This window comes from Anser anser (assembly GCF_964211835.1).
Source record: "Anser anser genome assembly, chromosome: 2".
Lineage (NCBI taxonomy): Eukaryota > Metazoa > Chordata > Aves > Anseriformes > Anatidae > Anser > Anser anser.
In genome coordinates this window covers 12,285,831-12,312,542 of record NC_139721.1, presented here as the reverse complement: position 1 = coordinate 12,312,542, position 26,712 = coordinate 12,285,831, and the positions used below count along the sequence as shown (strand labels likewise).

The 26,712-nt window shown below is 45.8% G+C and overlaps 1 protein-coding gene across 2 annotated transcripts; it reads right to left on the bottom strand.

The window, feature by feature from the left end:
• Positions 1–702: 702 nt before the first annotated feature.
• Positions 703–25,184, bottom strand: ANXA13 (annexin A13). Of its 2 annotated transcripts, XM_083823808.1 has the most exons (12): positions 24,754–25,184; positions 23,082–23,156; positions 11,942–12,020; positions 9,617–9,711; positions 7,706–7,876; positions 7,121–7,154; positions 6,954–7,033; positions 6,082–6,150; positions 5,762–5,863; positions 3,537–3,612; positions 2,608–2,720; positions 703–1,414 (listed from the first exon to the last, which is right to left on the bottom strand). In XM_083823808.1, exons 1-12 carry the CDS (start codon positions 24,766–24,768, stop codon positions 1,295–1,297), a joined length of 1,029 nt encoding a protein of 342 aa, XP_083679934.1. In that variant the 5' UTR covers positions 24,769–25,184; the 3' UTR covers positions 703–1,294. The 2 variants fall into 2 exon arrangements, with proteins under 2 accessions (XP_083679934.1, XP_083679935.1); XM_083823809.1 differs by lacking the exon at positions 23,082–23,156 and having other exon boundaries at positions 707–1,414; positions 24,754–25,175.
• Between the last annotated feature and the right edge of the window lie 1,528 nt (positions 25,185–26,712).

Below are 26,712 nucleotides of genomic sequence, written 5' to 3'. Positions count from 1 at the left end.
CTGAAATGTTGTCAAAGGAAGATCAGACCTCTAAAATGCTGGGACATCCTATTACATCTGTGTGACACACGAATCCTACAAGCTCTCCATTTTTCCCATTGTCCATTTATTTTGTCCTATCTTTACCAACTATAAGTAGATGTCCAGATGTTACCACTGTGACATCGATACAAGCAGAGAGAAACAGGTCCCATTCTTCAAAAATGCTATTTTCAGTGGAAATTAGATGTCAAAGTACCTCTGAGAATTTAGGTCTGAAAGTTCTTTCCCCTGACAGTGTAGTGCATGCAGAAGAGGGAAGGGGCCAAACACGAAAAAGAGCTCACAAGTCCATCTCCTTGACCCAGATTCTCTTCTCTCTGTTCTTACTTGTCAGGTCCTCTCATGTTACCATTTCTCTACATCTTCTGTCACATGATTATAGGATTTTAGGGTAATTCAGGGTGGACGGGACCTCAGGTGGTTTCTCATCTGACCCTCTGCTCAAAGCAGGGTCAGCCATGAGACCAGACCATGTTGTTCAGGGTTTTACCCAGTTGGGTCTTGGAAACCTCCAAGGACAGAGACTGTGCAACTGTCCTGAGGTCCATGTCTAGCTCTGTAGGAGCAACGTTTTCCTGATGGACAGATCCACCTCATGAAGTCCTGTCTCTTCCCCAGCCATTCTCCTGTGCCATATCTCAGGAGGTGGTGCTAATGTGGATTGCAATTCCTTATCTCCTTCATGGTATAACGTAGGAGGTGACGATGTTGAGGCAGGAACTCACAGACAGGGAAATCGCTCCAACCTTCCTTTTCAATTGCGGGATTTTTCTCAGGCTTGACTTAAATCATTAATTCACAGCCCACAGGTTGATTAAAGAGCTGTAATAATAGGTTGAAAAGAAATTTCTATCCATTCTCTCTTGGCAGGACTGTCATGGCATGACACGGCACCCTTCAAATTGGGGGAAAAAAGCAGGGAAAGATCAGGGATAATCTTTGGAACTAAATAAAGGCAGTAAGTCTACCCAGAAGAAATCATGACAGAAAATAAAGATTCCTCCACATATGCAGACACAAAGAGGCCAATTTAGATTTAGTTTTTTAACGTGTCTTTATTGCTTAAGGACATTTGGCGAGATAGCCATAACATAAACCTCACGTCCAGCTTTACTTGGCAACATGTTTCCCAGCTGGAAAGAAAATAAATTGGATTTTTTTTCTTTGTGCTAATGCCACATTTTTTGGATGCTATTTTGGAAACTAATCAAGAGGTGGCTGCTCAGCATGCTTCTTCTTTCTTGATGGCTTTTTAGTGCAAAATAGCCAGCAGCAACTTTCTGAAATCTCCAGAGGTATCAGAACGGACAGCTTCAGTTAACGACTTCTTGTACATTTGCTGGAACTTCCCCTTTATTTCTGGCAGGTCGGTCTGAGGAGACACCAAGAGTTTCTTTAGAAGAGTGGGACGTGCTTTGTGCAATGTGCCCTGTTTCTACGAGGGACCCCAGGGTCTGATCCAAGGTCCCCTGCTGCCAGTGGGAGGAGAAGAGGAGAAAGCAGGAGGTCCAAAAACCTTGGGCCCAGCTTAATAGTGGGACTTGAGGTAAGCCCATGTCAGATGGTGTGTGGTGAGGGGTACGGGCCTGAGTGGAGAGCCATGCTGGGGTGGCTGGGGGCATCTTTGCCTGGTGCTCAGCAGTGTTGTGTGGGCACAGTGTTGGTGCCAGGCAAGCACACAGATCAGTGCATGCTCCTGAGGCCATTCTGGTGGCAAGAAGGAGTATCACTTCCAGAAGTATGTTTAAAAGACAGTTTTGTTCCACCCACCACGGTAATTTTCTGGTTACTGCGTGGGGAGAATGAAATGCCTTGTCTTGAGCTTTCCTCTGAAAAGGTACCCATGGCACGGTCCTGATCTTTATCACTGGTTTTGAAACATTCTCATAGTTAAACCACATCTTAACAAAGAGACTACACTGGCGACTAATTTCTCACACTACTGATCATTTAAATGTAGGTTCTCCTCGTCCGTGTGAACAACTTCTCTGTGTCAAGACTGGAACAGCTCCGAGGTTATACAATCTCAACAGTTTATACGGAAGGAAGAGTTAAAGACTGTGTTTATGATCTCAAATGCCTTATGCAGTTTTGTGCTTTTTAAAATTACAATTATCTCCTTTGGCTCTTAATTTTTCTTCCCTCCTTCCCATCTGCTTTTTCCCAGCTGGAATCAGAGAGAATTGGTGACATATGTTTATTAGAAACTGTCAATTTGGGAACTGCTACTTTATCATTACTTAACTAGGAATTTACTTTTACACATCTTCTTGGGGCCAGACCTCCCCATGGACCAGTTTTATTTAGGTACAGTTGACTCCACTAGAAATTTCCTGTATGCTTTCTTTTTTTCTTCTTTTTTCTTTTTTTTTTTCCAAAACAGAATTAGATGCAATACCAAAATTAGAGTTGCCTAGGTACAAAAGCAGAGTGTGACCTCTGGTGTCATTGGTCTGGAAGGGGTTGGCTGAGCACACGATCTACCAGGGCTCACTGTACCCTCTCAGTCTGTATTTCTCCCAGAGCTGATGGTATTACAGTATTGCAGGTCGCAGGGTGTCCTACCTCGGCCCTGGTCACAAGGACGCGAATTAAGGTCTCTTCGTCAGTCCCAGCTCCCTTCATTGACTTGTGCAGAAGTGTAGCAAAGTAACCTGGGCAGTCTTTGGTGCAGCTGACTAGAGGAGAGTAAGAAACTTCATTACACTTGCACATTTACACTTTGTCATACATCTTCAATGAGGAGGAAATGAATAAGAAAGAAGGAAAACTCTTTAGGGTTTATGATCCTGCAGACATATGAGCTGGTTGGGCTCTTGTTCTGTAACTGGCCCCTAACAGTATGTAAGGAGAAGGTTTGGGGTCTGAATGGGGGAATACATTTCTCCACAGGGAAAGCATATTACACAGTGAAATGATCAGCACTGAATATGCTGCCATTCCACAGTGAAAATGAAATGGATGAGCATGAGCATTTGCCTGTCTGGAGATCTCCTTGCCCATCTCTTCTCGGGGTACTTGCTCACTCCACAGCTCAGAGGGGGAAGATTTGGGAGAGCCCAGATCCACACAGATAAAATCAATACCAGTAAGCTTACTAAAGCCAGGGTACATGTGTAAATAAATACTGGCGACAGTCACTCCCAGTGCCAAATGGCTGTCAGGGACCCTGGTGGTAGCCTGATAGCACACCACAAATGGTACCCAGGCATCAGCTGGAAGTTAGCAGCAGACACAGCCTCAGGGGCAGCTCGGAGCTGGTCACCCTGTTTCAGAGGGCAAAAAAAATAGCCTTGTGGAGAGGAGATGTGTCTGTTTTATTTCTAAAACTAAGGGCTCCAAATCATTATTGAAACCTGGTTCTTCTTTTCCTAGCAGGTAAGTAAGCTTCAGTTGAAGGCTATCTCAATAGCTGTCACCTGCATACAGAACCCCAAGAATGAGGGCAAGATGGGGGAAAGAACTTAAAATGAAAGCTCTCAACACTTTTTTACCAAGAGTGAGGTAAGCCTTCTCCAGATCTCCAGATGTTTCACTTTTAATGGATTCTTCTATGTCTTTCCCATACACCTAGAGGGACAACAAAAAGTAGCCATCAGAGCTGCCGTGTGTACAAGCCGTCCCACTGCCATAAAACCAGCATCAGCTTTAGGACACAATGGCAAAAGACCAGTTCAGATCCTTTTGAGACTTTCCAAGGGAGCAATTCAAGGGTAAGTGAAGATCTTTTCTGGTATAAGTGCTCACAGATCCGCTGGCACCAAGAAAAGAGGGACTACAAGGTCCGGTAAGGCACAAGAGTTAGATAACCTAAATCAAGCAAGTTGTACTGATACCCGAGGGCTTCTAGGACAAACAAGTTGTGGCTTCTTCTTGAGCAACCCCAAGCAAAGGAGAAACTCTCCGAGTTCCCTCTAACCCCTTTATCAAGCTCTGGATGGCTTCCACACAAAGAAGATAAATTTTGGAACTTTACCAGCTCTATGAAGTTTTGTTACTTATTGTCTTTGGCTGCTCAGGGAAAGCTTACAAGCACTGCAGTTGTTCCCTAGTTTTTGTATTACTCCGTAGGAAAGGGGAAAAACAGACTGCTACTTCAAAACAGAGTTCATCCTGCCCTTTGTGGATTTTGCAAACCTCAAAGCCTTTTACTTTGCTCTGTTTTGCTGTTAGGATGGTTCTGCATGGCTCAAAACTCAAGTGGACTTTAGATCAGGCCTAAGAGACCGCAGGCACAAAGCAGCAGTAGGTATCTTGTGAGGTTCTGCAAGTGCCAGCCTGGTGTAGACCCAGCCCTACTTAACCAAACGTGGAGAAGGACTCAAGTTCTTGTCTTGGCCCCCTTCTCCTTCAAATGCATCCAGGCAGGATGTGGTGGCTTGGTTTGGGCAACCTGATCTGCTTGGCTTCATGAATCCAAAAGCCAAGGTAGCTTGGAACCCCCGGGGTTTGCAGTACTATGAAGAACTACCAGTTAGTGACCGTTGCTCTTCTCCTGCCAGCAGCAAACCAAAAGCTGGATTAAGCTGCCAACATTTTTCCAGCTAAGGGTTCCTTATTGTGCTGACACTGAAATATGGCCATGACTGAAGTTTTTCCCATCTCCAGTGCTTAGGGTTACGGTTTTCTGATGAACTCAGTCATCCTACGAAGTTCAGGACTGTGAGCCAGAGGCTGGAGGTGGGGCCCTCTCCTGAGAATAAATGTCACTGCCAAGCTTCCACCTTTCTGCCAGGAGAAGGACCTTGGATCTCCCATTGCTTGGACTTTCACAGGTCAATTCCAGGCGAAAGGCATCAGCGGAGGTAGGCTCCAGGCCCAGCCACGAGGAAAATGTCCCTGGTGGGTGACACCAGGAGAAGCAGCAGACAGATGGGATCCTGCTACCTTAGTTTGCCTTTTGCTCGGAGATAGAGGAGAGCACAGCAAAGTCCTTGCACCAGCTGTCTGCTCAGGGAGGGCAGAGAGGAAGAGGCTGGAGGTGTGCCTCTGCCCTGGCGGAAGGGCTGAGGATGAGTGCAATGGGGAGGTTGGAAGAGGCCCTCCCAGAGACATCAAGGTCTCAGGAGTAAGCCAGGGACTGACCTGGCACACACTCACCCATCTGTGTGCCTTCCCCACTGCCCCCAAAAGGTCCGGCCACTACAGATAAATGGGACAGCCACCACCCAGCCACCACTGCTGTCTCAACCGTGTGTCCTGTGGTCTTCAGCAGAGGCACCATGACGTGGTGTGGTGGCAGTCAATGGTCTGGTGGGGTATGTTGGTTTGGAAGGGGAAGGTTAAACAGCGAACATGAGTGTGTGAAGCAGTGGGACCATGATGAGAGACCCTGTCAGGCTCTGCTTTGGAGGAGAAGAAAAGGTCAGAAAGGTGAAATTCTGCTTCAGGGCAGGAGTTTATGAACATATCTCTTTGCTGGTCCTGCTGCAGGAGTGGGGACGCCCACTGTCATGCAGTTGTGGAAAGGAAAGGGCATCACAATCTTTATTTGGTTGGATGTTGTGTGTGCTATGAAAGGGAGTGGGTTCTTCAGTGGCAGAAGACACAGCTTTTATCCCTGATTTCTTTAAGATGGGTATCCAGTCATATAGAAATATTTTCTGAGATTCATTTAAAAATGGCAAATAAAGGATCACCTGCCCCACATGTTGTCATAGGGTTTGCAAACTACACGTGAGGCCCTGTGCAACCCACATCACAGAAGGGAATAACTCACCTTTTCATAGGCTTGAAAGGTTGCTCTCAGCTGACTGTAGCTTCTCTTTGCTAAGACCACATTGAAAGCCAGCTCCTCTGTTCCCCAGCGGCCTTCTCCTGCCTTAAAGATTGCGTGTCATTTTTTGAAGCACTTGTTTATTCACAGTAGAGACAAAAAGTCAGCTAGAGCCCTTGATTCACCATGCTCCAGCCCGCGCACCCCTCACTGCAGCTCTGTACACTGCCCTTGCCTCCGTGCTCGGTGCATTTTGTTGCCTCCCGGGCAGCACGCTGCCGAGCAGCACAGCACAACGGGGGGGTTTCTGCAGTTTCACTTACTTTATACAGATCTGTGGCATCTTGCTCAGCGAGCTCTGTGTTGACCTGTTGGTTCTCATCTCGGGTTGCCTACAGAAGAGGACATTACAGTAGGAAAAAAGACCAAGCGCTGGCTACAGTTTGTAGTGGGAAGGAGAATGGTAATTTCAAAGCCCTCACAAGTATTCTGGTTATAGTTTTGCTGCCATCTGCTGACAGTCGCCTAGTAATGGGCCATTGTGGTGGTGGCACAGGATCCAACGGTCCAAGTTTATGCTAGACTTCAGAGGTGAAGCCTGAATATTCATCGAGGCAGGGTTTATCTCACAGTTTCATTTGCTCTGTGCTGAGGCCCTAATGACATTGCACATCTGATGCCTCAGGAGCAGGACGGGGATCTCAGGCTTTAGATCATGATCTGGAGATGCTCCTGGGTGGCCGCATGGCCCAGAAAGAGCTGGGCAAGTTGGAGCTAACGTGGGCTTTGGTGTTCAGCCTTGAGTCAAAAAAAATCAATGGGTAACATGCATTTGCCTCTCCTGAAAATATACCAATGCTTTCCAGACTGGTGTATTTAGTGATGTGACTGCTGGGTCTTTAAAGCTCCTTCTATGTACCAAATCTTTTCATTTCTGCTGTCTTCAAAGAAATCAGAATTTAAAAGCTCACTTCTGAGTTTATATAAACCTATTTGATACATTAAGAAGTTGCAAATGTAAAGGCTCTTATCCTGAAGAATGCTTTTGAGAATGCCTTTTGCTTATTATAATTACTTCATTATGATATTATTTATTACAGTCACCTTATTCTAAATAGCAGCTGATCCTTATCATGATAGAGAAAAGGATACCTCTCTCCCCAGCAGGTGCATAATAGCAAGTTCCCAGCCTTACCTCCAGCACAGTGACCAATATCTTCCTCAGGGAGCCACTTGTGTCACTTTTCACATCAGACTCTAGATCCTGATCAAAGACTGTGGAGGAAAAGAAATCAAATCTGAGAGGGTTCATTCAGTAATGGGGGCTTTAAATGAAGGTGTTTGAAACAGAACACTACTCACGCCGCTTGTACGCCTCCTTTATGTTTATGATTTCCTAGGAGAATAAAAAACCATAAATCAATAGGCAAACAAACATACAAAGCAGCATGTACCAGCACCATGTCTCTGTTGCTCGAGGCGCTGCAGGTGTGGAGCTGGGAGAGGGCGTGGTGGGAGGCAGGAGGGGCCCAACTTCTCCTCAATGCCACCTTGGTGGCCACTTGCCACCATTAACAGCCCAGGACAGCATTTGGAGCAGAGCCTGGCTGGTTTTGCTTGCATTTAGGAATAAGCTAAAGGGATTTTTGAAGAAGACTGTGTTCTTGTAAGTGGTGGGAGCCAAGGCCAGAGCCATGCAGAAAGCTCTGACAGCTGCCTCCAGACAGGCTCCTGGGGACTTCTGCATCCCCAGTGCTGCCCTGTGCCTCCACAGAAGGTGTGTGGTGGATGTGTAGGGCTGATGAAGGAATCCGAATTGCACTGCTCTTACTCTGGTCAGAGTTTTGGCCCTGGTGTGACAACCTTCAGGCTGCAGCGGACACAGGCCCGCTCTTTGCCCTGCTACCTAAGGCACACCACATGTAAAATCTACCCGGGTGTCCCAACCTTGTTGTTTCGCGTGCAGAGAATCTCAATCAGCAGCGACTCGTCCGTCCCAGCACCCTTCATCGCCTTCCGAAGCTCCCGCGCCTCGTACTCGCAGGGAAGGTCCAGCAGAGCCAGCACAGCCTTCTCGAAATTGCCACTCAGGTCTCCCTTCAGCACCTCTTCCAAATCCTGCGAGCGAGGGTGGGTGGAGGGGTTAGTGCAAAAGCTGAGGTGGAATTAGAAGATTTATTTGGTTGGTTCAGGGAATTTCATGATTTCAAAGCTTTTTATGTACCAAAAGTGCCAAAAACATGAAAAATCCATGAAATACATAGGCTTTTTTTTTCATATTAAATTTTCTATTTTGTTTGTTTGTTTCATGTTGAAAGAAATTTTTCTCCCATCTTCAAGTATTAGCCACTCATTTCAGTTTGAACTCTTCCTTGCTTAAATACATGTAAACTAGTGTTTTTAAAAACTCAACAGGAGAGATTTATCTGAAACACAATGCAGAAACCTTCTTTGAAAGAGGTGCAACAGAAGGGATCAAGTTTTTTCAAGTTCTCTTCCACTTTTGGTTAGAATTGACTTACTGGGGAAAGCAAAAAAATTATATGAAGTGCTTTGATTTCAAGCCATCAGGTTTTTTTCCAACAAAAAGCAAACAAGCAACAAAAAAACCCACAGAAAGCAATAAAAACCCTCTTTCTGATATGATCTACTTAATTCAAAAATTAAGGTGACCCTGGAGAAGACCTGGCTAGTGTGTACATGTTGGCCAAGCACTCACGTTGAGAATGTCTATCGATGATTTATTTTAAGCCCTATCTGCGGCTGACGTTTCCTGCAGTACAGGAAGCGTTTGACAACTTGAGAACAACAATAAAGAAGGACGGCTTTAAATCTTTTGTTCCTAAGCATGCTCTTACACAATTGCAGACGAACACATGATCTCCAGAGGCTGACACCAGTGCTGGAGCCAGTCCCAGGAGCACCCCGTGGACCTTACTTCCCCCAGGAGCAGAAGGCAGTGGTACCTACAGCTCTGCTGCTCCTCTCCCAGATATCCAGGCTGCCCAGGCAGGTGGGAAGGCTTGTTGTGTGCTCGTTTTCACTGGGATGTCCCCTGGAATTTGCCCATTTCTAATGCCTATTTTTATTAATCCTCATTATAGAGCTAACTCAGCAGGGTGTATGCACCCAAAACCATGCTTGCTGTCTGGTTTACATATGAAAGGCTTTCTGGTCCTGCACTGCCTGTCTTATTATCATTGATTAATGACTAAAGTACAAGCAAACCTTAAGAAAATACCAATTTAATAATAAGCTCTTCAGGATTCAGCTGTTTACCTAAATAATACATTGGAAGATTTTGTTTTTCTTACATACAAAATGACCGAGGCAGTCCACGCATCCTCCTCCGGAAACCAAGCTCTCTATGAGATTTCTCTGTTTTGCAGTGTGCAGTCGATCTCAGCATGAGCATAAATCAATACTAAACCTACTCAACTACTCAACAAAAATATAATGATGTAAGACCAAGTGGTTCCTCTGAATATGCACCTGAGCGGGATTTGGAACTGAAGTTAGCTGCATTTGTCTGAAAGCCTTGGTTTCAGGCTTCCTTTTTTGAAATACACTGAAGACAAGCTGGAATATTTTTAATTTTGGTAATGACTTATTTTCTAGCTGTCCCAGCTTTGACTAAATTGCTCTGATCTGGTTAAGGCTGATTTCAAAAAGATTCTGAGGCCTGATGTTATTAAGATAATCAGTATTTTGGGAGAAAAAAGAAAATGCTGGATCAGAAACTAACTAGTGACCTCCTTAAATCTACTGGACCCCTGATATTTGAAAAGGAGATCAATGTAGGCTACATTTCCCACAGGCATGCTGTCTGAAACAAAGAGGCTATTAATTTTGAAATACCTTGCCATACAGAGTATTGTACTTCTGTTTTATTTGTTGTCTCTGCTCCGCTGTTCGGCTTGACAAGACTTCGATAATTTTTTTTTCATCAGTTCCTGAAAAAGAAGGTTGGGCATAGGCTGCATTTAATCAGGAATCCAACGCAGAGGAAAGAAAACAGGACTGAGTGCTCTTGTCTCTAAAGAGAAACAAATCGATGTACATACATCTACTGGTGACAACTCTAGGGTTTGTAAAAGCACGTGAGATTCTTCTGATGAAACTTGTATCTATAGTTGGCTATAACGTTCAAAACATAAAATAGAAGTTCACTGCCTCGTGCTGCTTATACGTTATAGGGAATTTGGGTCTTCTGCTTCAGATCAGACACTGCCCTAAAACCAGGGCACAGTCAAACTACTGCACATGGGCTGATATCCAAGTTTTTGGTGGCAGTGGCTGTTAGAAAAGTCCCTGCCCCTGTTTCTACCCCCTCCTGTGGTGCTTCCCAGCTGCAGCAATGGCCTGGGGCCTGGGGTCAGGGTAGGAGAGGATGTGCTCAAATCAGCTTTATTAACCCACAGCCTGAACTATGGCTGTACAAAACAGGTTGTGCTTTGCGCTCGATGGTGTCAGAAAGAGGAGTGGGAATCAGCCTTCGTGGTCTGAACCTCTCTGCTGATGCTGTTTTGTTTGGCAAAAATAAGTGGGAGGATGCAGCCACTGGGAAGTCCAGGTGATGGGCACCGCAGGGGCTGCATCTCCGGGGAGCCTGTGGGGGAACCGACCGCACAACACCCTGCCACGAGAAACTCCTGGGGCAGCTTCGAGCTGAAATGCATGCAAGGACGGAAGCGGCTTGCTAAAGGCAATGACCTTGTTCTTGTGCTTTTCTTGCCCTAAGCCAATACAAACAGATGTTTGCACTGAACGAAGCTGCTGGAAGGCATTAGTCAATGTTTGTGGCTAATGGGACGGGACCAAAGCGATGTTGTTTGGTTGCATGAGTGACACAATAGAGGAGCTGTTGCATTAACACGTGCCCTGGTGCACTTCTATCTGGGGGGCCAACGACTTGCCTCAGGCATTATTTCTTCAAGGCAGGTATTGAAATGGAAAACGTGTATCTGGAGGGACCTCTGATCCTGCACGGGATGGGCACTGCCAAAATGTCCACAGTGTATAAAGGCCTCAGATGGCAAATGAAATGCATCAAGCTGTATTCCAGCTCTGCCGATGTATGTGTCACGCTGGTGAATATTGCCTCGTGATCTTCCGTCTGTTGCTTCCACCTACTGGGCTTTGGGTTGTGTTATGCCTTACTGCAGGCTCTTGGGAGCTAGGGCCTACAACGGTTTCTGAGGAGCTACAGCACAAACAATAAAAATACAAATTATACTGGCATGCAATAGCAACTGATGCATTTTCCTCCCTTAATGTCATCACCGGGTACATTCAGACAAGTTTACAGCACCTTGTCCAGTTCTACCTGCCTGGAAGCAAGACAGAAGGCACGGTCCAATTTTAGAAGGAGCAGCACCTCTGTCTGACAATGTGGGGCTAAACTCGTAGTGGGAGAGTCCTCCGGGGAACCGTCTTAAGTATGTTGATCGGACACTGTTCCTAAAATTCAGGCACTTCATTAGCTAATCCTGAGTGTCAGTGCTATACCAGGAAGAAAGGCTTAAATACCTGTTTACTATGCAAACGCCTGGTGTGGATTAATAACTTAATGCTCTCACATGCTGCTCAGCTGTTCTTCCTCTGCTGGACGTTGGCACCTCTGTGGATCTGAGGACCCACGAACGCCGGGCATTCCTATTCACACCAGTGCTTAAAGTCAGCCAGCTTACTTTAAGACTACCACTGAAGATGGTGGTAGCCAGTACTTCTGGTTCAATCACTGACACAGGTTGAGGAGCATCCCATATTCCTGTCAGCTGACGGAGCTGCAGTGGGCTCTGATGAGCATCTGGAGGTTGTCGTGTTTTTGACTGGTCCCTGAAGATCTGGGAGAGGACATATACCCATGCCCTTTATCTGGCCTCACTGGCTTGACCCCATGACTGTCATATCAGCCTTGACAGCTTCATGGCCCTATCCTAATCCTAATGTTTACCCTAATCCTCTGCAGCCGTGCAGTGAACACACCAGATCTTACCAGTCTTTGAGGAACAAGCTGTCTTCCCTTCCCATTTATCTTAATCCTATTAAACTCCATGGGTGTGCATGTGCTTTGAGTCAGTGACAGAAAGAATAAAGATTAACTGAAAATGGTTTAAACAATTGTTTTTGTGTATGTATATGCTGTTTATAATCTTGAATAGAAAGCAAGAGCTTTCTTACCTGCTCCTTTGCAGGCGCTGTGTATTTTCTTGGCATCTCGGTCTGCATCAAAACCGTGATGGTGGCGTTTTTCAGTTGACTGGGAAAACAGAGAGACAACAGATACACGAAAAATGATTTTGCAGAAATTCAGGCCAGGTTCTCACCTGATCTTTAGTCACATCATCTAATCTGTAAATACCACGTTGGGCTTTTCTGAAATGCTGTATCTATCACGAGGCCCCGAGGACTGGAGCAAAACCAGCTGTCCCCACGTGACACGTGATGCCGATCCCGTGTAACTTTGCTCTGCCAGTTCAGGCTTGTTCAAATAATTTGAATGTAATAACTGTATACTGGACAACTTTGTGCCAGATCAAATATGATTTGCCTGCACCACTTTAACAACAGGCCAATATAAACGACTTATCTGATGCGGGCAGAACCGTGCCCTTCCTCTGCAGGACGTTTGTGAGGGCTGAGAGCTGCCAGTCCCAATCAGCTGAACACAAACTGGACCTGTAAGCCTTTCCTGCATCGATGCGCTCATGCAAATGAGATAACTGGAGATATATAACAGCAGAAAGATGGCACTATTTATTTTTTTTTTTTGGTCAGTATTGTACATATGGTTACCTTGAGCTAGATCTATCAGGGATAATAACTCAAAGTCCACAGCCACAGCGGCAGTTTACAGCCTGACATATCAATGTAAACAGAAAACCACGCTAATTCCTACTAATCTGATAAGCTGTGAATCAGAGGGGCTGCAGTGCCGGCACATCCTCTACTCGGCTGTTTCTCAGACAAGGGCAGAGGAACCTGCGAGCAGGAGGTCAGTGACATTTTCATCCTCCGTAGTATCACGAATCAGATCATTTAAATGCCTGGGAGCTAAAATAACACTGAAAAATAGCTCCTAGGTTCCTAAATCAATTTGAACTATTTGCACACCGTCTGCCCTGGGGGTTTAAGCGTGCATTACGAGTGCTTTGGCATTTCCATTCAAATAGCAGCAGGTGGATCCGGCAGCTTGCTTTGCAGGGCTGCCAGCCACCAACTCTCCGCTGTTGCTGCTGAGGGGTAGGCACCCAAAGACACGGCCCTGGGCTCTCCGTTAGGGCTAGTTGAGGGTTATGACACCCCAGGGCATGGCACAGGGCTCCTCAGCCCTTCCAAAAATGCCACCCACACGACCAAACAGCAGAAAAGCCTCCATGGCTGAGCAGCCTCCTCGTCCTAGGGGAGGGCACAGGCCAGAGGTGATTCCTGACGAACACCGCAGACAGCATCGCTCTGCTGGTCTGGAGACAGTCTAGCCACGCGGATTTTGGCCATGCTCTGCCATGTACAGGCATAACCTGGAAGCCTGTTTGGTGGTGGTCTAGGAAAGTTTCGCACTGTGCACTATCAGCCCTGGTGGGAGAGCTGCAGCTCTGGGTTAAGGAGTCCTCTATCTAAAGACAAAGGGTCTTATCTCAAGGATAAACCCCCAGTCCCTGTGCTTCTTTACCTTTGTAATAGACCAAAGACAATTTAAGCACCTTGGCTTTTCTCGCAGTTAATGGCTAGGGTACAATTTACTGCTAATGGCAGCTGCTGTACGGCAGCCATCTCGCTCAGATTACCTTAATTGAAAGCTATTTTTACAACAGCAATTAGTGAGGTACAACAACAACAATGTAAAAAGTTCTCTCTGTCTTGGGGCACCTTCGTAACACCTTCGTTGCCACTTCATTGTCACAGACGTCCCTAGCTAAGCTGTATCCTCCTGTATGCTCCGGGCACACGCACGCTTGTTTAAACCTTTCGAGCAAGGTGGAAATAGACGCATGTAAATCGTATTTTCTAGGGAGAGATTTTATTTAACAGATTTCCAATTTCTTGAGAAATTTTCCAAGAAAATGTAAGGGAAAACCACAAAGTTAGAAAACAGGGACCCCTGTCTGTCCAAAGTGAATCACTTGAACGCTTTCCTATTTTTCTACTGTGACGGGGTGTTGTGCCTCTTTGGTGGGATCATGTCCAAGAGAGGTTGTTTAGCACAGTGTGCTTGGAAATTCAGCTCTAGTTTCTTTCTCCTTTTCTGATGGATACATTACACCCTCATTTTGCTTCCCCTCTTGGTAACAGGCAGGTTCACCAGAATAAAATTCACCTTTGTTCCCTGCAAGCCCAGAACAAACAACGGTGGCTAACCAGCCTCGGGGACGAGCTTGGGGGACCAGAACAACAGCATCCTACATCCCAACAGGAATCCATGCTGGATATACAGCCCTGGGAGGCAAATGCCACACGCACAATGGGTCTTTTTGCTGTTCGGGTTCTCCTCACCCCGTGGTAGGTTCAATGAGCATCGCACGCAGCATCCAGGGGGACGCTCTGCTGCCCGCTCGATCGAGCGTGCCCCGCAGAGAGCTTTCCCCTCTCCCTAACACCAGGTTTATCAGGCCAAGTGTTTTCAGCATTTCTGTCCATACCTTGAAATATGCTTTTTGGGATTGTCAGAGTTACCGCTGTCTGAGGTAGTGCGCTAATTATTTCTTCCATCTGCACGTTGGGGCAATCCCAACGGGCACTGAAAGCTGGAGAGATAACATCCCTGTTCTCCTACTGCGCTGCGGGGAAAGCGGCCCTTTGCAGGACTGGGGTACGATATCTGAATGAATTAAATCACAGTGACGTTAAGCTATCATTATTCTGGCTTTGTAGCATTAGCGTGCTTTTAAGGTGATGTTCATGCCACCCGTACAACTGATCCTGCTGCCTGCTAGGCAGCCAATACTGAAGTTATTCTCCAGTTGCTTGCAAAGAATTCCTTTGTGAGGGCAAGGGCCAGGGAAATAGCTGGAAAAACAGCAAAAAGGGGACAATTCTGGAGTACAAAATGCAGAGAAAATTGCTAGCTTTGACCACTTTGCTGTATCCAAGGGCTACTTGAATTTATAGCCCCCAGATTCACTCCAGACAGGAGTCTCGACCTGTTGCTCCGCATCTGCTTCCTCCAGACCCGGGACAGAAGATGTGCTGGTGAGATGTGAGAGGACAACGGCTGTGTCTGGCATTCGCTCCAACTTCCCAGCCGTTCCTCAAGGACTAAAACACCTACACAGAGGCCCAAGGGGCTTGCAAAGGGTTACAAAGCTGGTTTGGGCTTTGTCCTGCCTCACCCACCAGCAGCGCTGGGCTGCGGGCATCGTTCCTCTCGCATCAGTGCTGCTGCCACCGCGGCTGCCACTGCCCCAGCCCCATCAGAAGTGCACCCGGTCCCGCTAAGCCACCCCAGCACCTTGGGAGCGTGGTTTGCTACCTTATGCCTCGATGGCTGTTGGGCTGGACTCGGATTTTAGTGAGTCCCCAACCCCTCCACGCCACTTGTCATCGTAGCTGCTGGGTCTGCGTGTAGCACAGGTGCTCCAGGTAGGAGAGTGGTAGCACCAGCTACTGAAATAACATCACGGATTTATGAGGATTCATAAAGACATAAAGAAAAATAGCTCTTCTCAAGGGAAGAGAAGGAAGGCTGGCTTCTCAATGACGGTCAGGATACGCTTGTCTTAAAGCAGCACAGGAATCTATTGAGTCAGCTGCGCTGAAGCCTCCATCTTCAAATAAATCCCTGTAAAACATTAACCGATGAGTCTGGGGGATGCCGTTCATATAGTGCCGTGAGTAACACCAGCATCAAAGCTGTGTAGATAAAAAATCTGATACGCTGGGTAGGTACCTGTCAAGGCCAACTCCTGAGTCACCCGGAAAGCTCTGCTTAAAATTCACTGTCTGACGGTCCCAGCCTTGATCTTGCCCACTGACATGGCCCGCTGACTTTTTTATTTTTATTTTTTTGAACAGTATTCCTCAGCTTAAACGGTTTTTGTCTCGCTCGTATGTATCTTTAGACAACGACCATTTTCCCTTGCAGCTTCAGCTAGCAGATTTATTTCCATTAAACTGGACAGATTATCGCTCGTCTAAAGCCAACACTTTTAACTTGTAAAGCACACCGAGTAGTTTTTCCTACTGTAACTTACACTTCAAGTAGGTGGAAGATGAATTTATAACTGAAGGTGGTTGACGATGTTTAGAGAAGCATTTGGAGACTTTTCTGTGATTTGTCAGCATGTGGAGGAGCTCTCATGGAGCACAAATAAACAGCTTAGCAAAAAGTTCAGCAAAAGCAAGGGGGGAAACAGGGGAAAAATAAGGTCTGGTGGATTCAAGGCATCAGGTATTAGAATTGGAGAGGTGTAGCAATACACTGTGAAGATGTCAGAAGACAAAAGCTAGTAGCTTCCTTATATATGCTGCTAGCCTGTCAGAAGACAAAAGCAGCAGAAACACCGCGCTGAGCATGCCAGGTAGCTTCCTGTATTGCAAAAGAGAGACAAAGTACTCCACCTGAAAATAGCTGATAATACAGCTCAGCAACCGCAGGTATTTTTCCACCCCCCACCCCCCGAAGCAGATGCACGACCGTGCTCGAGAATGGAGGTTTGGGGGCGGTCATATCAAACCAACAGAAGGGTGGCTGCACGGGGTGCTGCTGGCCATGCTCGTCTGCTGCAGCCCCAACACGGGTCGATGCCGGTGGCGTGCGCGGATAAATGCAGACACAAGACCCTACGGGTAAATCGCAGGAAGAGCCAGCAGGAGCACGGCCGCTGCTCCGAGCGGTCGAGGTGCAGGTTTAACAGCTGTGGGCAGAGCTCTGATATGGGCCAGGCTGACCCAGGGATGTTGGGGCTTCATTTTTGCCAGGTCCATTTCTGTGATTTATTCGGTGGATGTCTTATTTCAAGCTTATCTTTGGTTGCTGCAATTCATTTTGGAAAATAGGAATAAAAATGTAAAATGGCAGCCCGCAGCAAGGGCAGGCTGACCCAGCCATGCTCTTTACAGCACTGAGTGTTGTCTGGAATAAAATTTAGGGCAGTCTTCAGTTGTTTGGTGCCATTAGAGATGCCCTTGGGTCAGCTGCCTGCTGCCAGTAGGAAGCGCACGGTCTCCTGTGTGACCTGCATCTTCCAGCCTGGTGCGGATATCTCATGGGTCTGAGGGCATCTGCAGCGGTTACTGGAGATGGGCACAGAATCAAGCCCCAGTTATTCTACCCCTTTTGTAATCCTTCACATACAATGAATTATGATCACAAAAATGTGTCGGAGAAAACCAAGGTTTGAATAAGAAGGACAGAAACCAGCTCCACGTGCAACAATCCGAGCTTGCCTCCCAACAGCCTGCTTTCCCCCAGATTCACATCTCCTGCCTTCGGTCTGGTTTCAGTGCCTGTCCTGAAACTGGACACGCATCAGTCTTTTGCTTATGGAGTTTCTAATGCAGTTTCTCTCTTCTTTTAATTTCACAGCACCTAACAGTTTTGACACTAATACCCTGCTGGTAAATTCAGCTAAAACATTTCCAGTGGGTACACATATTTTTAGCCAGGTGTCCCAGTTTTGGCTGGAATACAGCTGCTTTTCTTCCTAGCACCCTATATGGTGCTGCGTTTCGGATTTGTGACCAAAGCAGTGTTGACAACACCCTGATGCATTAGCTGTCACAGAGCAGTGCTCACACAGCCTCATGGACTTCCAGCTCCTCGTGCTGCCCTGCCAGCGAGGGGCTGGGGGTGCCCCAGGAGCTGGAGGGGACACAGCCAGGACAGCTGGCCCCAAATGACCAAAGGGACATCCCACACCATGGGGCGTCGTGCTCGGCAGTAAAACTGGGGGGAATTCACCTGGGGTTGCCATTGCTGGGCATCAGTCAGCTGGTGGTAGATGCTTTTTGCATCACTTGTTTCTCTTTGTGGGTGTTCTCCTGTACTTATTAAACTGCTTTTAACTTGTCCCACGCATTTTCTGGCTTTCACCCCTCCAATTCTCTCCCTCATCCCACTAGGGGTGAGCGAGTGGCTGCGTGGGGCTGAGCTGCCCGCCAGGCGACCCCCCAGCACCGGGTATCACACATTCAGGCACCGCGGCGTCCTGCACCCCGCTTCTTGAGGAAGCCTGGCCCCAAATGATCTGTAACATCCAAAAGGTAGGCACGGGAATACCAGAAAAACAAACTGACAAGCCAAAATAATTGGAAACCCATCACAAATCGCAAACTGGAACCTGCTGAGATTTCTCAGCTCTCCCCATGCACCGCCACTGATCCACCAGCCCCAAGACCTTCGGGGAGCCTCACCTCCAGCCAACAAAGCAATTCCCCTCCAGCTCAGCACTGAGACAGCTGCCGGGACTGCTCTGGGGCGAGCTGCTCTTGCAGTGGGTAAGTTAGCAGTGGGTAAGTTAGCTGACATCTCAAGGTCCCTTCCGATCCCATGCTCCACGAATTTCTGTTTTCCTCTTTTGTGTGGAGAGGAAAATGTATTATCTACAAGGAGTGCCCCAAACCATCTTGTCACCTTGTTAGCACGATGGCAGGGCTGGGGTGTTTACCTCATCAGTTACATTATATCTAATATTTTACGACCACGGAAGACAGCTTTTGGCAAATCACCACCTACGTGATTAATTTTTTATCAACGCATACATACTTAAGATTAATTATTTATCCTTGCAGAAGCCTTTAATGAGCTGTAATGCAACTGGAATCCGAGGTTAACTAGACTGGCATACTGGAGAGAGAAAAAAAAAAAGATACTTTGTCTTAGAACTTGTGGTTTTAGCCCTCCACTACATCACGCATTACCAGGATAACCGCCTGTGAACAGAACCAACTCTTATCTGAAGGGATAGTCATAGTGACAAGCGGCCCAATTCTCATCGCTCATTTCCAAGCACTTCCTTGTGTTAAGAAGAACACACAAGAACAAACGTGGGAGAAGGCTGCTGTGTTTTGGTCCTGATTTACTTCAAAAGCCAGACTGAAAACACGCTGCTATGTTTGTGTTTCATCAATGGTCTGCTTTACTAGAACAGACATTTGCAGTCACAAATATTTTTTCACCTCACTGTCATGCTGCCTTAGGCCCCTCGGAATTTGCATCAATTTGTGGATCACAGCAGAAGCTATGAGCTAACAGGAACAGCCACAGCCTCCCACCACTATACAAGGTATACTCCTTTTCTATAACGATGTTGCCTTATTTTAAGCCTATGCACTCCTACTAGCAAATATATTTTCCTGCTTTTGTCGGCCAAAAATACAGTTGGGACTGGAGTGAACATCAGCACAGGGAGGAGGAAAAGCCTGGCAGATATTCCTGGTGGACAAAAGGGTGAGTTGGTCAGAGAGCTCCAGACCATCAGTCAGAAGGGGCAGAAACCCCATTTCATTTCAGTGCATGGGCACTTCTGTAAGACAAACCTCCACGTATTAGAACTGCTCAATATAGAGGAGAAACAAAAGAAACAAAGATCAGTTACTAGAAGTCAAGGTCATGCCTCATCTAACCGGGAAAGGCTGTTCACGAGTGAGGATATTTAGTCATTACTGGACAGTGGGTTCCCCATCTCGTTATTCTTCTACCAGCATAAGATGTTCTTCTGCAAGCTCTTCTTCAGTAAAATTAAAATATTTGGGTTCCATTATTCAGGTAGGAATTTTTGTGAACTGTACAGTTTTTAACACAGAGGCCGGAGTAGATGGTAGGCAATATTTGAAAACAAACAGAAGCCAACAGCTGTGGCATGTTGGCAATAGGGCAGTATCAACAAGCGCCAGGGTTTGTGCTGCGGTAATAAAAAGGTGGGGTCGATAAACATCTGTAATCAGAGGAAAGGCTCGGTCCTGTTGTTCAAGGACTGCTGCTCTTGCTCCTTGTTTTGGACGTTTCTGTGCCGTAGTGCTGGCCAAAGGGATCGGTTCTTGGGGAACGTGAGGAGGCCAAGCACAGGGAGGGACAAGCTTAGACCAACTAGATGTATGTCAACGGGGAAGCCCTACCTTAAGGACTATGCGTGTCCTTTTGACCGCGAGCTTTCTTCCTCTGCTGTTTTGCAAAACGTACCTGGCATTTTTGTTTGTCTGAGCAATTTTCTCAGCCAAGCACAACGTGGAGCTGGAAAATTGCCACCTGCCTCCTTGGCTGCGCGGAGAAGCGCACCAGCCTACCTGTATGCCATGCGCCATCTGCCAGGCAGGCTGCCGCTCTCCAAAATCCCTACGGCTGTTTTAGGCTTACCAGCTGTTTGACAGCAGCACACGCCTAGGCTAGCTTCGTGCTGCTAGTTCGCTGCTATTAGCAAGAAAACAGTTTCTGTATGAAGTGTATACTGGGCAATGCATGCAAGTCATGTAGACTGGACTTCCTTACTCAACAGACTTGCAGTGACTCAGTGACTCCTTCCAAATCACCTTTTTTTCCTACATCTGAGACTAAAACTACAGTGATAAGAAGATCCTACTAGAATTAGTTGCATTTGCTTTTTTTTCCTGTTATAAACAAGTGGCATCAGTGACGCTAATTGCTCTGACGGCTATTTAAACTGCAAAGTTAAGCTCTCTCCTACAATGTCTCTCCTGTTTCTATGCAGCTGTTAATATATCATCTCAAAAGGGCTTATGGCTAATTTTTAACAACTTAATATCTTCATACTCATCGCCAGGATAGATGAGCCCATAATTAAGAGAAAAAAAATATGTTTTGGTGGGTATCTCTCATGGCAGAATTTTGCATCGTCTGGTTTTAGCGTGTCCAAACTCTTTTGGGTCTGGTGGAAATCCTTAAAGCAGATTACTTTTGAAATCAGAGTTAGTTATCAGGGTACTTTTTCAGCTGAGGTCCCAAATCTCTGACTTGCATACTCATACAGAGCTAGCTCAAGTGCTCTTATGTCTCATTAAAACTTTTGCACTCTTCTCATTACCTCAGCTGAGACTTGTGATGAGTTCTGGTAAACCGATAGAACTGAAGTTAATTCTTCCGTATGCCAGCAGAAAGGCTAACAACACTTAAATATACCAATGCAGGGCTGAAAGACGTGGGCACGGTCTTTGGGAATGTCACACTGACTCATCTGTACATTCGAAATCCAAATTATTTAAAAGGAGAAGAACTGGAAGGAGGCAGCATCCCATCACGGAAGACCAAGGATTGCATGCCTCTTCCCTCGGTCCCTTCACTGTTTTTAAAACACTTCTCTGCAAGATGCATTATGGAAAACCATGTATATATTCATAGGTACATACATGGGCTGTTACTATGCAGGCATTGCGTGTTGAGTATCTGACAAACCACCGGTGCTGGCCGAATTTGGAGGTTTCTGTGTTTAACTCCCTTCCACCTCACAGGGTGGAGGAAGTCTCAGGATGCTCCCAGGTCAGCTGAATCACTCAGGGCAGCAGCAGCCGGTCCATTACTTCACTCAGTCCTCATAGCTAACAATACAGGCAGAGTAATTTCTCTCGATAGTAATGGCAGACCTTGGTAGAACATACTAAAAATGTGCATACCTAGAAAAGTGTTAAGAGTCCAGATATTTTAAATTTTTGTACGTTTTAACAAAACTAATCATCCTCAGATAGTTTGGTTTTGTTTGAATGTTTTTCCATAAATGAATAATTAATTTTTCATGGGTTTATGCTTGGTAACACCTACATCAGCTGCACTCACAGCACAGCATCAGACCTAAAAGGAACAGCAAATGTCCTGGGTAAATGGGGACCGTGGAAATGAAAAGAATCAGCCGTGGTTCTTCCCCAGTGCTGTGTGGTTGAACAAGAAGGTATTTCTGTCTTCTGCTGCCTGTGGGCTTAGGGCCAGGGTCTGAACAAGAATCTATTGTCACTGAATACTGGTCTGCCAGGGGAAGTAACAAATAGCTACTGTTGAGCTTTGTGATGAGACGATCAAATCATGCTGCACTAACACTTGTACTAATGAGACATTTCTATCCTTGTAAGCAACACAAAAGCCCTTGTGATATTTGTGAGCTTGTCCTTGAGAGGATCCATCGGGCAGATGTGCTCTTAAGGTTATACTTACTTTTTTACCTTCCAGTTCTCAAACCAACTGGCCCACAGCAACCTGCTGCATCCTTCTTATGTTACAGAGTCCTGCCTGGCAGAAGGTTTGGGCCGCTTTACAATGAGAAGGTGAAACTCAAGGGACTCCCAAAGAATCTCAAAAAAATGGTAAATTAACAACGAAGCACTTGTCCATCCTCAATTCAAGTCCCAAACATCACACAGAACAACAGAATAATGCATGTACGATCTTGGATTCTTCAGATACAGAAGGTTAAAAATCAGTTAAACAATTTCACAAAAGACAAAATCTATCAAAGTTTTCAAGCCATCGTATCATGAAAACCATTGCTGCTATTCCCAAAGTGTTCCCAAAGCACCTTGCTTACAGCAGAGCCGCTACCCAGATTTTCAGGTGCATTGATTCTACTTGTGGTGATTAAGAAGAAGAGCAGAAGTGCAGGTAAGCTTGAAGATGCAAGACTGCACATGGAGAAAATAATTAGAGACTTTAAATCTCTAGGGATGAGCAGTCAGGAACTTTGGCTGGTTGTAGAAAGAGGGACTGGACCCAGTTAAGACAGCGAAAAGCGGGTGGAAATGTTCAGGTTTGGAGCTCTAACGTTGCATCAGGTGCAGCTCTTAAAAAAGAGCTCAGATTCAAACAGAAAGCTACTCCTTAGACTGGTTGGAAATTTTTTGTTAAGCATATTTTTCAGTAAAATTTGTTACTTTTGTTCAAATGAACATGCTTAGGAACATATTCATTTTGATGGAAGCTTCATTTTGAATATGATGAATTCTGATGTAGCTGAAAATTCTCATTTTAACTTCCAAGTGGTTACCTTTTCTTTCCTATGTACATTGTTCCTTTGAACAATGCTTAGTGTTCAGTGAAAATTTCATTTAATAATAACATTTTTTTTGAAGTTTTAAACCTAAATCCATCTAACCAAAACAAAATACCTCAGTTGACACGGATGATTCATTTTCTATTTCTCTCAGTAAAATTTGGGCCAGTTAAAGAAATTTCATTTCTGAAATTTCAAAGCAGACAAAATTTTGGAATGATGCAGTATTCAACAGATTGAAACAACCCAGCGTTATTCAGCTCTACTAGTGCCAATCTACGAAAGAGAAGTCGCCTTTGTGCACTGCAGTGCCTCCCAAAGCCACCATAAACCACTGCAACGTGCCGTAACACCACAGTGCCCCTTTCATCCTTCAGAAAAAGAGTGCTTACTGGCTTGTCTGCTGACAAACTGGTAGTCCCTACGGTTGGTTTCCGTACATCCTCTGGGAGGTTGTAAGACTTGCTCTGGAGGTTTAAAAAACACAATACATAAGACATTCGGGAACCTGTGGTTGCAAAATATGAGATTAGGAGGAAGAACAAGCTGGAGCTGAACACCTCTGTTAAGAACTGAGTCTTTTCAGGCTGTTCCAGAAGTGGTTCTCTGATGCAGGTTCAGGCACTTGTCCAAGACTACCTGTAATTTTTGTGGGGACAAACACAGAATGATGATGATAAGGGAGCTACAATTCCCGGGTGAGAAATGGACTGAATAACTGGATTCTCATTCAACAAGGTCTCACACTTCTTCCCACTGAAGCCCACAGCACCACTTCAGCGTACTGCATGTCCATCCAGGCCACCTAGTCCAGCATGGAGCTCACACAACTGCGAAGCCTGCCTGAGAGGCAGCGCTGTGGTCTCTCACCACAGATAGACCTCAACTGGCTACGTTAAATCTAGATTAAATACACTTGTTCTACACTGCTTTCAATGCCAGCGTCCAGTGCAAGGCTCTCCAGGGTCAGGACCCCCAGCAGATGCCTGCTGACAGCCCTGTGGTACATAGGGTGAGGAGATGGGGCCATCTACACTTTCAAAGAGAGACAGCAGGCTCCTTGGCTTAGCAGCTGGAGCTCTGCACAAAAGGTACGGGCTCTCTTGCTTGGTCTGGCAGAGAAAAAGTCCCGAAGAGCTGGTCCAAAAGCATCAGATTCTGTGCATCTCTCAGGGCCTTGCTGAAACCGAATTGAAAAAATAGTGGCGTAATAAAATAATGCAAATCCTAGAGCAACTATCGTAACGTTAACCCCTGTCAGCAAACAGGCTGTCTTCTATTGATACATACTGCTGAGAGCTGGCAATCAAGAAGACTGACACACAGCTGAATAAATATTGTCATGCATCCATGAGTTCTAAAAGTGAAGGTAAAAACCCCCAACTTCATCAGTGAAAGCTACCTCATTTTCAGAAGCACTGATCATTCACAGCTACCACCTAAACTTGTGACGGTCAGGCTGTTCTGAGGTCAAATATCTTTACACACACTTAGATATTTATTATTGCACTGAAACGTTGGCCAAAATCGTCCCAGTCAAAACTTACATGGCAATTCAATGTAGCAAATTCTGACACCTGAATTTTGACCAGACCCATCTGCAAGCACCGCACTTTGAGATTACTCCCATCCCTCCTATTCAGTGAGAAACTTGGCTGAATTTTCCAAGTGTTGGCCTCTGGAACAGGAAGATTTTCACAGATCTTTAGGGAATTATTTTTGTTCCAACACAAATTTGCTAATCTAATTAAAATTAGTTGTCCCGTGACAACCTATGCATCATTTCTTTTTCTTTAAATTAAAGCGCTGCCCTTTTTAGCTATGCCATTAAGTGTTAAAACATGCAGAACCTGTGTGCTACAGTAATAGTTTTATAATTCATGTAATCCAATGAAGTGGATGTTACTAGCTGTATACATACAAATTCCCCACCCACACTTAAAATAGACTTTCAGTTTAAAACTTCATTTGCAGCTGTATTCATGTCATTTGAAGAGAAAATAGACAAAAATAAAAGCACGAAATTGTTGCATTCCTGACAATCCAAATTAAATAGCTACTTACATGCGAGCTGCCCATTTTTGCTTAGCCTGGGTGTGGAAGATTGAATTCTTCTGCTCTTCAATAAAACAAGCATTCAGATGGAACTGTCAACTCTTACGAGAGCTGCTAGGTCCTACCCTGCCCGGGGTTAATCAGTAACTTCTGACATATTCCAATTTCAGTCATTTCAAGGTGGGGTATATTCCATCATTACACGGTGGCTTTATCATCCCTACAATTTAATAGCACATCCTGTTGGGTCATGGAGATGGCTGGTTGTTTTTTTCCAGGGAAAATCAGGATTTCGTAATATAAAATTATATATACTCTTTTATCTAAGTTTCATTACAATGATTTAAAACATGTAACTACGGTAGTGTCTAACATGCACTTTCAAATATTTTAGAAGGCAGGATGCCTGCTTTGAAGAGTTTATACTGGTTCTTATAGGACTTGGTGGTATTTAGTATGTCATTGGGGACCCTCAGCTCCCACAAAATATTTCAAACAGCATCTTGCTGCTTGTACGGGGTTTAGATGGCAAGGCTTTGGTAGCAGGGAGAGGGGGCTGCAGGGGTGGCCTCTGTAAGAAGAGACCAGAGATTGTCCCTGAACTGGACGGAGTCAGTTCCAGCTGGCTTTGAGATGATGGCCAGAGCTGGGCCAGTCGGTGAAGCTGGTGGCATCTCTGTGACACAGATTTAAGAAAAGGTAAAAAAGCACTGCACAGCAGCTGTGAGAGGGAAAATTTTGATAAAACCAGCCCCGCAGCCCCCAAGGCGAGTGCAGCAGGAGGGCAGGAGGTGCTCCAGGCACACAGCAGCAGTTCCCCTGCGGCCTGTGGAGAGGCCCCTGGTGGAGCAGGCTGTCCCCCTGCAGCCCACGGGTCCCACACGGAGCAGATCTCCACGCTGCAGCCCGTGGAGGAGCCCCCGGTGGAGCAGGTGGATGTGGCCTGGAGGAGGCTGCGGCCCATGGAGAGCCCCCGCAGGAGCAGGCCCCGGGCCGGAGCTGCAGCCCGTGGAGAGGAGCCCACGCAGGAGCAGGGGGTCTGGGGGGAGCTGCCGCCCGTGGGGGACCCGTGCTGGAGCAGTTTGCTCCTGGGGGATGGACCCCATGGGACGGAGCCGTGTGGGAGCAGTTGTTGGAGAGCTGCAGCCCACGGGAAGGTTAACCCACCACAATGCCTTGGACCGAGGCACTAGGACAGCCAGAGAAAACTAAGAGAAGAAAACAAGTACACTTGCATTTATAGCAGTTCACTTGATTAGCTAACCAGTAAGCAAAAGGAAATCACTGTGTTACCGGAATGCAATAATAATTCTAGCCTTGGGAATATTTGTCACTTATTTAATACTTGTGTGCTTATTCTCAAGACACCGGTGTGTGTTTTAAATAGTTTCACAGAGAGACCTTTCCTGCAAAGACCTCACAAACATTCTAACACACTTTAAAATAAATCGGTTTTGATTATGGTGTTCTAAAATAAGATGTAAAAATCAAATGTGAGTATGAAGAATTTTCTCTAGAATCAATGCTTTTTGGTGACATACTGTCTCAAAGACATCTTCGATATGTTTCCTGAGCTGGGAACTATCCATTTCTTACATAACACTTTCAGGAATAAAGCTGACCCAACCGACAACAAAGGAAATAATGAAGTTGGAGAGAAAACAACTGCAGGGTTTCGATGGAGTCTGCTAGGTTGGAAGGCACTCAAAAGCTCCAACGCAGGCTGGTAAACCTACTGCTTCTGTCGGTTGTAAGTGAAGTATAGCAGCCCGGCAGGTGAAATAGAGAGCAACTCATTAAGGATTTAAAACAAACAATAGATTGAGTCATACTATATCATGCTATGCATGCACACGGTCTATTTGAACATGCAAATAGGGTTTCAGTAGAAAAACTACGTGTTACTCCCAGAGATCAATATTATTGACTTCAGTTATGTCCTGGGAATTTAAAAGTTTGCAAAATTAA

Excerpts from the sequence above, each read along its gene's own strand:
- ANXA13 (XM_083823808.1), bottom strand. Across the intron at positions 7,034-7,120 it reads AAAGGAGGCGTACAAGCGGC|TCTTTGATCAGGATCTAGAG; the intron begins GTGAGTAGTGTT and ends TTTCCTCCACAG. Across the intron at positions 3,613-5,761 it reads CCTTTCAAGCCTATGAAAAG|GTGTATGGGAAAGACATAGA; the intron begins GTGAGTTATTCC and ends TTGTCCCTCTAG.